The sequence below is a fragment of the Diadema setosum genome, chromosome 1 (genome assembly GCF_964275005.1).
Source record: "Diadema setosum chromosome 1, eeDiaSeto1, whole genome shotgun sequence".
NCBI lineage: Eukaryota > Metazoa > Echinodermata > Echinoidea > Diadematoida > Diadematidae > Diadema > Diadema setosum.
The window spans coordinates 4,985,961-4,999,299 of NC_092685.1; the positions used below are offsets into that span (position 1 = coordinate 4,985,961).

Consider the following 13,339-nt stretch of genomic DNA (forward strand, 5'->3'; position numbering starts at 1 on the left):
TGACTTTGTACACCATACTGTACATGTATGCACAGGCTTACTCAGTGATAAGTGGCAATATAGATTTTTTTTTTTTCGCCAGCATTTATGATATCTAAAGCAACTAGAAGCTAATTACAGAGAGATAATTCCTCACTTCCTTCAATGATATACAATCTCACAGACCTGAAAGAATCTGTGACCCAGGCCCCTCAATGCTCCTTGACAGCATAACAAAAGTTTGATCTGGCTTGTACTGGGAACGGATGTGCACATAACAACCCTCGTCCCCCATCAGAGTCTACAGCACAATATGCCAGACATGTTGAGTTTTTTTTGGCGCCCTTCTCACAAAATCTTATGAACCTGCTTTGCATGCCGCTGGTGACATACAGCAAAAGAAATTATCTAAAAAAAATTGTTTGAAGCTTTGCAATCACATAGACAGTCAGCTACAGCCAGTGGTCATGCATGCATTAGTAATGAATTGCACAAATTGGCAGATATGACATTCTACTCCACTGTCAATACAATTTACAAAGCTACTTCTAGATGCCCAAGAGAAAATACAGGCGCGGTGGAGCACCCCAATCATCTCGCAGAAATCCATCGGCAGCCGAGCCTCATTTGCATAAAGTAAACAACATGTACTCGCGTAGTTGAGAAAAAGTAAACAACTTCTCAAGCTAATAACAATTTAAGGAAACCTATTTTCGGATTAAAATTGAGTTAGTTTGAATTTGAAAACATGTCCGAATATGCACATATAACATATTAAAGGATTTGACAATGATAAAATGTGAAATTTTAGCGAAAACCTGGCGAGCACAATTGCCAAAAACATGCCTCGAAAATCATCCTAAAATTCACGAAGTGTGATTGCGGAACCAAAGCGCCATTCGAACAAAGTACACCGAAATTTATTTATCTGCTTGCATTTTAAATGTCATACCGTAATATTCCCGGCCATGGTTGTGTCGGAAAAAAACAGAAGGTGATGTCAAAAATGACACGAACGCAAAGCGTATAGGTCGGTCCCATGTATATGTAATCGCGTGACTGTAGCGTTGCATGTCACAGCACACACAACGCTTTGCTGCATGCAGCGTGCGCGGCAGCAGCTCAGCAGTCACCGCCGTGCGACACTCAGCAAAATTGACTGCGTCACATGCAAACCAACAATGAGCACGAAATCCTGAATCTCACGTACTGTACCACGCATGCCCAATATTACGGGAAAAGAAATGACGTCATTTTCAATTGTTTTGCTGACTATAATTTTCTATTCCAAACCCTGTAGAAACAAGTTGATTTCTCAAAAAGTACGGGTGGAACCAAGCGAAAACTTTCACCACATATGGATTGAGGCCTGATAAACTTATGTTGCAATTTCGGACACATTGGAGCCCGGCCATAGTCCAGTCGGAAAAAAACAGAGAGCATGTTTTGCGAGAGGTGATTTTCAAAACGCTTTAATATCTCAAGTTCTAGTGCAGCAAATTTCATAATTTTTTCATCAAAAGGAAGGTTTTTAAAAACTTAGATAGTGTGGGAAGTTTGAGTTTACTAGCGGCATGCATAGCGGCACAAGGAGAAGGTAAAGATTTGACTTTTTCATGCACACAGTTTCGGGCAGCCGTGGATGCCCGTTGGAAATTCAAATAGAACGGGGCGATAATGAGATGCAAATTGGGGTGCTCCACCGCGCCTGAATATTGGAGATGACTTTCTTCCATCCAAGTGGTCATATATATACATTTCTGAACACCTGTTAAATGTTGCACGCATTGTCAGAAATATGTCATTTTAATGCACTGCTATTTTCAGGTAAAGGCTCGTAAAAGTGCCAAGATATTCACCTTTCTTCTGCTGTACTGAGGTAGTGCCACCTATGGAGTTCTCCTTGAAGAACACCATGATGACTATGAGAGGAGGTAGACTTGTAGTTTGTGAAGTCAAGGTGAGTCTCGCATCAGGAATGGCATCTGCTGGTCAGAACAGCAAGGAATTGCATTGGTTTGAATGATGTAAGCCGTGAAATTACCATACACTGGAACAATAACTAGCTGTCAGCCACATAGCAAGTATAATGAAATTGTGCACACATACAAAATGGTGTGTTTTTATAATTCTATTGTAAGGGTATATCTGCTCATTATGAAACATAATCCCTGACAAACAAAGATTTATTGACAAATGCTGTGTCATTTCTTTAAATTATAATCTTCAACAAAAGCTGTAAAAAAACACACAAAGACTTATTGACAAATGTTGCATCATTTCTTACAATTACAATCTTCAATAAAAACTGTTGCATACAGTTTGACAGATAAAAAAGATAGCGGGGGATATGACTTTAATGCAAGCTTTATTATAATGTGTTTGACCCACAAGATGCCATGCATACAAGTACAATGCAGAATCAGACCCGTAAAGTGAAAAGCTTCTACAAACTCTAACTACCTTACACTACAGATCTTGACTACATTTGGCTTCAGGATTGTTAGTCTCTTGGTCTGTTGTTGATGAAAATCTGAGAGACTGCACTGGCAAATAACTACATAAAAAAACAGAGATTTATAGAGGCCATACAAAGGATTCAAAGGAGCAAGAGAAAATAGGATATACAAAGAGTGAACACCGATGAAAAGATGAAAATTCCAATTTAATAAAGGGAAGTAATGATGCAGAAACAGAGGATGAGGGATGGAGACAGAGTGAGAGGAATAGTAGAGACAAGAGGAAGACAGGCAAAGGTTACAAGAGCAAGAGTGATTAGAAAGAGGAAACAGGAGATTGTTAGGAAAAGGGAAGAAATAGAAAATGGAAAAGAGGAAAAGTGCCAATAGTGTCACGTCTTGACAACTGGACAAGAAACTGTCCAGCCCTTAATGTAAGAGACAATATGAATTTATAGATAGTTCAACCTCTATCAGGTTTAATAGGGGCTGAAGAGCCAGGCAAAGTCTGGTGTCCAGACGGGACCACAGGCAGGCACATCCCAGCTGTCATTCACCTCCAGGAAAAGGCCAGTATTCAAAGGTCATGGCCCTCCATCTGAGAGCCTTCTCACTCTCCCCGAGCATTTCCCCTCTTTCTTACACTAGGCTGCAGAGGAAGACTTCCCGCACCATCACTTTGAGAAGCAAAAGGGCATTTGTCTTTGTGTAAAGCCTTCAGAGTGACGGAAGTCCTTCTGCCTCTTTAACGATACTCACAAGAAGGTTACTCTGCATTCTACTAGAGGAAATCAGTCAAGAGTTGCTTCCCATTCGTTGAACCTTCCCACCTTTTGTGGATATTCTCTCGGTGAATCCATCCATCATGGGACTACATCATGAACGGAAGGACAGTTTGACGTTTCAGACTTGGGAAAACAGAAATATTTATTCAATAAACACTTACAGTGTCTCAAGTAAATATATTCATGAAGTGGTAGTATTGTTTTCAATCTCTGAGAAAAACAATGATGTTCAAGTCATTGATGCGCCAGACAGATGAAGCGCTCATGAAGGCCTAAATTTAAACCTTCCTCCTAATGTCTGCATTGTTGTTGTTGTTGTTGTTTTCATTTCACAAATACACACACAAAGAAACACAGTCAAATGCGTAATCGGATTCTGGCTAATGGAGGTACTAACGCAGTTGATGACGTCTCTAGACCAGGAAAGAACAGAATGTGCCAGACTCTTCTCCAAGTCTGGAACAACATTTTGTGGTCGTTGTTGTTAATTCCTTGCTTGTCACTTGTTGCTAGCGTAGGCTACATACGATGACCGTGACTTTTAACTTTTTCCTCCATGTAAATGCGTCTGGCACTGATCAGCGTGGGGGTGTTGATTCATCCCTCACCTCTCTTACATCTTGTTTTTTTGCCCAAGATCAATCGGGCTGCATTAGTGCTGAATACCATTGATACATCGCAACACCATGATCATCTGGGCTGGTCCCTGTTTTCTGTCATAACTCCTTCGCTGCTTGCCCCATGCTAAATCAGCTGCATCTGAAAATGTTTTTGATTGTCTGTTGAGAAATCCCATATCTTCCCTCTCTCTCTCTCTCTCCCTCTCCCACCCCCCCCCCCCTTTCCCTTGCAATTAAAGGCACATCCTTTGGTGTTGAAATATACTGTATATTCAATATCTGATATTAACTTAGTAGAGCACAGGACTTGAAACAGCTATTACGATATCCCATATTTTTTTTTTCTTGTCTCGATCTCTTTTGCTTCTACTTTATGATTGTGACATCCATTAGAGTTGGAGAATGCTGTTTCATTTGAAAGTTGAAATCAAAGTGTCAGACCATGTAAGACTTTAAGTGTCTAAAATGTCTATTTCCTCACCCACTCCTATTATTGCCTCTTTCCTTCCTTATTCTCTTATTGAAGATACACAGCATTCAAATATGGGAGAATTAAAAGAATATCTCATCTTTCTCTCTCCTTCATTATTTTCCTAATGAAGGCATACAGCCTCAAAAATGAGAAATAAAAACATTTATCTCACTTCTACGTCTCTTACTCTTCTCCCATTACTTCCTATTTAAAGACATTTTTGTTAGAGTTTGAGGATGCATTTTAAAACAGTCAAATTACCCCAAAAAAAAAAATTATTTAATGTTCTTACAATGACAAGTGATATTTTATAAGTCCACAACTCTCACTATTTGATATTGATTTTCATACTAGCCAACAAGGAGACAAACTTACCCGGTATTTAAACTAGTGGTGATTGTAGGTGGAATTAAGGTAAAGGAAAATGGAGATCTAACTGAGTTAAGACCACTCTTATGCACTTGTTAAAATTAGATGCAATATGATAAGGTAAACTAAAAACAGACACTAGATAAACGTGGCTTGGAATGATGTCATTCTCGGGACCACTTAATTAGAATACCATTGATAACTTTGATAGTACAATAGGCAGCAGCAATGATGCATGAATTTAACTGAATTCACAAAATTTGTCACTCATTCCTTTTTTTGGATTTAATTGTTTTAATTAAATTGTTTTACCTAGGGTAGCCCCATCAGTGGTTTAATCACTGTTATTTTCAGGAATTTACTCTCTAAAAAAGATCGAGTGAAAATGTTCACTCTTGTAGGAGTGAATTACAGAAAAGAGTGAATTTCGAGTGAAATTGGAATGAATTTCGAGTGAAAATGTTCATTTTCACTCGTTTTCGAGTGACCTCAGGGATCACTCCAAAATCTTTGAGTGATCCCTGAGGTCACTCCAAAATGAGTGAAACTACAAGTGACTCTCTTCAGTTGTCCATCAAATAACCTGGTAGGCAGGTGCTCAGACTGAAATACTTAAAAACTCTAAAACCAGGCTAAAATAGTTATAACTTCTATAAGGACATATCCATCTTGCAAAAACTTTTGCATTGCTTTGTTCCTATGTGTGTGGAGTATAGACATCTTATGAAGATTCATTTTCACCATTACTTCAAAGGTTGCACAAAACTTCTGTACTGAAGCTTGTTGGAGGTCTAATACCAAATGGAGAAAATCTAAGAAGGAACTAAAGAATATTCAATGCTTGATGTACAAATCATAGAAAAAAAGCATGAAATGCAAGACCTTTATTCATTATGAAACAAATGATTATTCATTCTATTCTGATATTTGCATCTGCACTTAAAACTACTAAAACCCTTTAAAAAAAAACAATCTCAAACATTATAGCACACAGTTGGACTTTGAAAGCAACTCTTCTGACAAACAATAAAAAAGACTTATAAAATGATGTTATGTTACTTCCACTTTCATCCTTCTTACTATAAATGGAATAGTTCTGTCAATTGTCTTCATACCTAACCTGACTTAAAAATAGTCTCTCATTACTCTTTTAATCCACATACTATGCACAATCCTGTGTTGTTGATAATTGCAAAATGAAGGATAACTCTCATTTTCCTGTCCTGATACCTGATACGCCATGAATGTCTTTGTTTATCATGTTAAGTTTACATAAGATATCATACCGCATAATATCAAACAAATAAAAAATAGAGGGAAAAGGGTGATTAACCTACACATTCAACCTTCAGCATCCACTGAAACCAAAACAATGGGGGAGGAAGAAAGGAAGGTTCACCATATCTATAAAAAGCTTCACTAGCCCATACACTGGCCCCAGGATAAACAAAGACATCCGTTTGAAACAAATCAGCAGGAAGTGAATTCACTAAAATATCCTGATGGAAATTTGGTTAGAAAATGCACTTGTCTGGTCTACTTATGAATGCTCGAAAGTGTTCATCATCCTGGCATATATACTCACAACTCTCTGGCTTTAATCAGACTTTTTCAGAAGCAGATCTATTTACTTTTCACAAATTGCTATGCACCAAATATTTGTCTGAATTTTTGGTGCTCTATTGTCATCATAGAGTCATAAAAAGAAGGTAGTAGGTTCAAACAAGATCTTTTCAAAGGAATTGTCAGTTTTGTGCAAAACCCCTGTGTAATACTGAGTGCTCTGTGGAGTCTATTTGGCAGCTTTGTTCTAAGATAGTTTAGCTAAGGTACTTTTAGTTGTTAGTCTGATGTTAAAACAAAAACAAACAAATGTAGCTCAAAAGAATTGAGACAGGGATTATTACATCCAAGACAATGAATTCTAAATCAAATGTTGTTAACAAAGCCCAAATGTATTTGGCAAGACAAAACTGAAATGCTGACATATTCACGGATGATGCTGATGGTATCTTTCTCTTCCCTGCATTGGTAAAGCTCCTGATCTGAAACTCGAAACTGTCCTGATTACATAGCCACATGACAACATAGTAATGAATCAACAAACAATGGACATATACACCTCTACTCCATCAATATAGACATTGTAATAAACTTTAACATATTTTACACAAAACTCTAGATTTTAGCCGTAATCATTGCCTTTCCCTTCATCTAGGTAGATTAAGCTTCTACCAATTTTGACTCCTATACATATCAGACTCTTGGAAATTTGCAAATGACCTCCCAAGTAAATATCACTCATAAGATTTGAAATCGACGAAGCAAAGTCCTGATCGGGTATCATTCATAACAGATGTCACACGGCAGCATTTGGCCAGACACAGGAAAACAATAGTGCCACCACAGTCATCTGAGTTTTGTTACTGAAACATAAAATCAAATGAACAGGAGTGACCACAAGTTGTCTTTGGGACTTCTCAGTGTCATCTCTTGGCAAGTTGTAGCCCTGGGCGGATCTTCTCCAAGGCGGTAGATTGAATATCAGACAGCGCCATTCATCAAAGCCATGTGGGAGGCCCATCCTATACATCTGATCACTGCACTCTCCTGGGCTTGTGGAGGAACATGCAGACGCCTGCACGACCTACTAACACGAGAGGTCAATATCCGTTTTATAGCATGTATAGGCCTATATGCCTATCAAAGGGCTCTCTTTCTCCACTTTGAGCAACATTTACAAGCACTTTGCGAGTTAAGTACTTTAATGCAGTCAGACAGCTAGTATTTGGTAGTCTGGGATGCAACAGTGTTATCACACATCGTAGGCCTAATGTTGCCATAAGCTCACCTTCACTAGTAAGCAATGTGTAGGATGTATCTTAACCCGTTGAGGACGAGTCCCGAGTATACTTGGGCAGGCGTCTATGAGAAATGTGTGTTGTAGCAAAATCAAATCATCCTCAACGGGTTAAGACAGTAACAAGCATAATTTGTCACTAAGTCCCATTTTCTGATCAAGTTCATTGATTTTGTCCTTCCAAAGATTAAACAACAAGCCAGATATTCTTTCTCCATTCATCTAATGTCTCACACGTAAAGACATATCCACATGCCTATTTCCAAATCACACAATCACTGAACACTCTTCGATCTAAATTATTAAGGAACATTTAACAACAGCATACTTTATAGATGTTGGAACTTAATTTTCACCTGTAATCCTAATAACTTCATTATGCTGATGTTCTTTCAATCATACAAAAGCCCCCCCCCCCCCATCTATTTACATGATCACTGAATATCACATTTTGCTAAAGGTCTAAATATATGATAAAACTGATTTTGCAGCTGCAGTTCACTGACATTTGATATATAAATTGACCCTTATGTCTGCTGCTACATGAAGAAAAAAAAAATCACTTCCTCATTCCTCAATTAATATTGCCCGCACTAAAAGAATATTGCCCTCGTCTTCGACTCGGGCAATATTCTTTCAGTTTGGGCAATATTTTCTGGTATCTCCCTCGAGGCCAGTCAATATCATATAAATATTCTTAGAATATCCACATTATGTTCAAAAGCAATCTCTGCTATATTTTCACCTTACGTACAATTATGAAATCACCTTTAAAAAGAAAAGAAAATGTGGAATAGGGCAGATGGTAAACAAATTATGTAGACTTGAGTAGGTGTAGTCCATCAAAAATAGACAATACCCACTAAGTAACAATTTTGGAATTTCGAATGGGCAGGGTCTGGAACTCAAATCTGAGACATCTATCTGATACTTTCCGGCATACGATAAAACCAGGAATTCAACAGGTATTCAACAGGTAGTTGAACTGTGAACTATAAGCTACTGTAAACTGGGCTAATTTACAGACTTTAAGAGTCGAGTAATATTTGCAAAAATTGACAGCTAGCAAAGATATTGCCTCTTGTAATACAAACACAATGCATAACTCATTTCCAAATACTTCCTTCTCATTCTCTGTCATAGTGGTTTTCATTCCCGACTTCAGCCACTCTCAAATTTGCCTTACAAGTCTGAAGTTGTAACATACACTCACAAAAACAAAACAAAAAAAAAAGTGGCATACACAGTTACAGGTACTCTACATATGTATGCCAATGTTCTAGTTTCTTGAGTTTTCAAAATATTTGTGCTTCCTTAAAATGGATGAAAACTGTACTTGGTAGGATACTGGTGGCTTTATTCAACTTAGAAATGAAAATATAAAAATAAAACATTTGCATTTTAAGACATGCCCTTCTATAAAGGTGGTGCTTAATACACACTGGTGCAGAAGTCTATAAATTGCCATTCTGTCCACTACATGTTATTTCTAGCTCTTTCCGGGGGACACATGAGAAGTTCTCTTGTTTACCGATAAATTCTTGACTGACTTTGCATTTCTCTTACTATGAGAATCATCAGCTTCAATAATCAACAGAAATTCCTTGAAATATGGGATTGAAAAGTCTTGGTGCAATTAATGACAGATTCATGATGCCTAATCACCCCTGTTGTAAGGCTGTAGAACAGTAAAGGTAAGGATAAGAAGTGTCTGCTCTTGTAGTACAACTTGTAAGCATCTGGTAACATCTGAAATGCCACTAAAGTAATTTCAGTGAGCACAAACTTCAACATTAATGTTTTAATGTTTTGGAAGCAAGCAATGTTTACTGGTGCAGTTCTCATCCTCATTCTAATTCTAATTCAAAATCTAGTAATCCAGGAATCTCCTTCAAGTGCAGTGATGATCTATATTCATTTGGATTTTGCACAAAAATATCATCAAAACCATGTTTCCATCGATACACTTAGCAACTGCAACCTTTCCTGCCTGACAGTTGTCAAAGCAAATTCTCACAACACCACAGATAAACAAGTTGAAGTGAACAGCACATGCACATTTCAAAAAGATGTACTGCAAAACGAGGAATGTTCGTGTGCATTTTAATTTTGCAAATTTCGCGAGAGCCAACATTCGAGAAATTAAATTGCACCCGAAAATTCTTGTCTACACAACATGCAATGGATGCCAGTGGCAATTCGCGAAAATTTCATGCCACAAGAAAGGCCATCGGCTCCAATTCACGAAATTTTCACACCACAAATATATCATGCTTTACAGTAATTTAGCCTAAATTTGTTTGCAGGTTAATGAAAAATTAGAGCAATAACATCACCTTTGCGTATGTGATTTGCATATCTACTGTGACACAAACTCGCAATCTTATGAAGACATACATTCGTTTGACAAATTTTGTGCCCAGTTTAATGAAAGTTCTATAATTCTGTGTTGGATAATCACTACAAAGAACTGAAATACTGCAAAAGTGGGCACTTTGTGCTATTCCTTTATTTTTTTCTGAGCCAATTCAGTGATGTTTGCTTGTTTGGATGACATGATAGTAGGGAAAGAGGAAAAGAGAGACACTATAGGTTTCATTTTCATCACAAAAAATCTAGACTTGACTTCTGATAAAAAAAAAACTATGTAAAAATGAAGAAACTGCCCTTTTGTCTGTGATCTCCCATACTCATATTCAAACTGCATGCATTCTTGATGAAGGTTAACTGCTTTCAAAGCATATTTGGGGATTACATTTGCATGCTTCAAAATTCAAATAATTCCATTTTACTGAAAGTATTTAGAGATAATTATAGAATAAAAGGAAAGGATAAGGTCATTGTGTAACATTTCATATGAGGTTATTTGATATTCATAAATAGCTACAATATTCTTAAATTACAAAATATCCCTTCCTTTTAAGATCTGATTGTCTGACCTGCAGCTATATTAGACAGACATCAAAGCAATAGACTGCAATTTAGACAAAAAATATCACTTGAATTTGATGAGTTCAAAAGGGAAATCATTTTCTTTCTTTTGTTTAAAGTATTTTGTACATTTCTTTATCACTGCAGTCCAATGGCAAAGTAGCATGTTATTTTAAGTTGATGGGCATTAAATTGATGTTTACTGCAAAGCCATTTTTTAAAAGTAAACAATTTTATTGGTGTAAACCGACTTGTACTTATGAACTAAACAAACATAAATAAATAGGCGCCATGGGGCTGTAAAACCTTGGAGGACATTTTGCAACTTTTTGACTCCTGAATGCATCATAATACACATTTTCATAGAGCTCACATGTTATACCAAATTCTGATGCTGAAAGAAAACTTTCACATCCTACCAGCAAGACTGTTTCAACAGTTCACTTGTTTCCATGATAATGACAGGTCAGTCTTTAACTGACTTCCTAATAGTCACAACCACATGAAATCACACGGTAGCTATTAAAGGTGAAGTCACAACCACAAAGTTGTGGGCTTTGATACTAACTACTAGATAGAAATTAAATTTAAGGAAAACATTTCATACATAATTTGCAGTACATCCACTTGTGGCTGTTACAAGGAAAAAAAATCTTGAATCCTGCTTCTGATTGTTAATTTCCACCACAATTCTTTTAATGCTGTGCTATTATTATCAAACCCATCAATAAAGTGCCCATAATTCGTATAAATGAACAAGTTCAAAAATGCTGGAATATATTCAATGTTCTTGCCAATTTCTTCAGGGGGAAATATGATTCCATTTGATATCTTGGTGGGAGAAGCTACTGCACCGCCAACTTAACTTCGTATTTGCTACTGGATGCTGAACCATGAGTCATGAGCTGTTAGCGGAAGAATCTACGAGCACCCAGGGATAACCTCGGTCAGGATTCTTTGCCATGAGGGTAGAGCCCCTCCCCCTATTCCCCTCTCTTGAAGGAGTAATAAAATTGACTTTAGTTTTCCTGTACTTCTGTGCCGTTTTCCTGCCGCCTCTCTCTGCTTGGGCAGGCCTATCCTGTTCGTTTTATGTAGACCAGCTGGGTATGGGGGGCATTTTCACTGGTAACTTTCCGCTGGGTGCTCGCGCCATTCTCTGATCTCTTCCATTTTCCCTTTCCTCATGGGATTTACGGCCAGGTTGTACCAGTAGTTTTTGATGTTTTTGTGCAATAAGTGCAACTTGTCAGGTAGAGCACTCCCGTGCTCACACTGCTTGATAGTTTACTGTTTATGGGTTGTGTCAGTACAAATGTGCAATGTGCTCCACATGAACTTTGAATATTTTTTTTTTAGAGTCAATACCACTAAACTAGTGACTTCCTGGTTTACTTTCATTAGAAGCATTATCACAAGGAAGGATTGGACAGATCTCTTCAGTGTTGTAAGGTCTGCTAGCTTCAAATCTGTAAATATCTACACATATTTTTGAACTTGGACAGTTGAATAATACACATTTTCACAGAAAATACCAAATTCTAAACATTGTCTCATCAATGAAGCTCTAGGCATGATGAAATAACATCATATATTTCATGAGTTGCTACAAAAAAAAAAAGAAAAGATTTTGCAAATTTTACCAGGAAGGTGAAATGGCCTCTCCCACCTGATTTCACCATCATCTTCAAGCCACAACACAACATTTATTCTATATATACGATTTAGGGTTAACTACTTTATTACCTACAGTCATGTAACAAGTAACCATAAATAACATCAAATGTTTTTTGTGAATAATTTGATCCATACTTAGTTGTCCTCTGATATTCACAGAAGGAAATACTTAACCATCCACTTTGTCAAATTACATTCAAATTGGACTTTCCCAGTTACTGTAAAGGCGGCAAAACAACATAATTAGCAACAATTAATCAAATCAGGGGCTGCACCCCCCCCCCCCCAAAAGTGATAAACATTCCTCTCGGCCTGCAAATAACCTTTTAACCTTGACCTTCCATCGCTATCACTTCATGTTGATAATAATCTATGTGTGTCTATCCTTACTACCTAATCATATTACCACTGAGTATTTCAAGCTGAAGTCATGGCTAAAGAATAACAGTTTTGGCAAAAGGTCAATGACCTTTCACCTTACCTTTATCATCTCACCCAAGTAATTGTTTATCACTTTTTATTCCTTTTGCTACATCAAAATACCATGGACACTGATATTTGATAGTTCAAATTCGGTGGCCTTTGACCTTGCGTGATTCTGCCTAAAATCTAACACCCCATCTACACCTTTTGAAGCATGCATGGGCCACATACCATGCTTTCCATAAGCCACAATAACCAGAATTAGGGTGGACAGTATGATGAACAGACGCACACACAATCCAAAACTATGCCTCGGGCAGGGACCCAGATAAAAATACTTTACTGTAATGTAGGTATCATAATAATTTGACAGTACCACAACCAGATTTCTGAATGAACATAAAAAATCAGGGGATTTCTATGCTGCAAATGACACAGGTATTATGTACAAGCATTCTCTTGACATTATAAGTGATTGTGCATCAACAGGCATAATCTCTACCATATGTCTTTGGACTATAGAACTTTGTAAATCTTCCTTGTTAACATTTGTATAATAGAGATAGCCCTTTTCGTACCTATGTTCAATGGGTCTATTTTTAAACATGGGTTGGTATTTCTGTGCTTGTTGCAAGCTTGTGTGTGTCAGTCAGCACGCTAGTAATGGCTTAGTTCTCCACTACTACCTATTAATGAAATCATCAAGGACATATTGTCCGCAGACCACTAGCCCGATACCTAGACAAGAGAGTCTTAGACGATGT

General features: G+C 37.4%; 1 protein-coding gene across 4 annotated transcripts in view; it reads right to left on the minus strand.

Annotated features, from left to right (window-relative positions):
- Nucleotides 1-13,339, minus strand: part of LOC140233439 (uncharacterized) — a 93,240-nt gene that overhangs the window by 24,813 nt on the left and 55,088 nt on the right. For all 4 annotated transcript variants that reach the window (XM_072313562.1, XM_072313578.1, XM_072313570.1 and 1 more), the window contains one exon: nt 1,839-1,964. In XM_072313562.1, the coding sequence (XP_072169663.1) occupies nt 1,839-1,964 (126 nt within the window). The remainder of the gene's footprint in view (nt 1-1,838; nt 1,965-13,339) is intronic.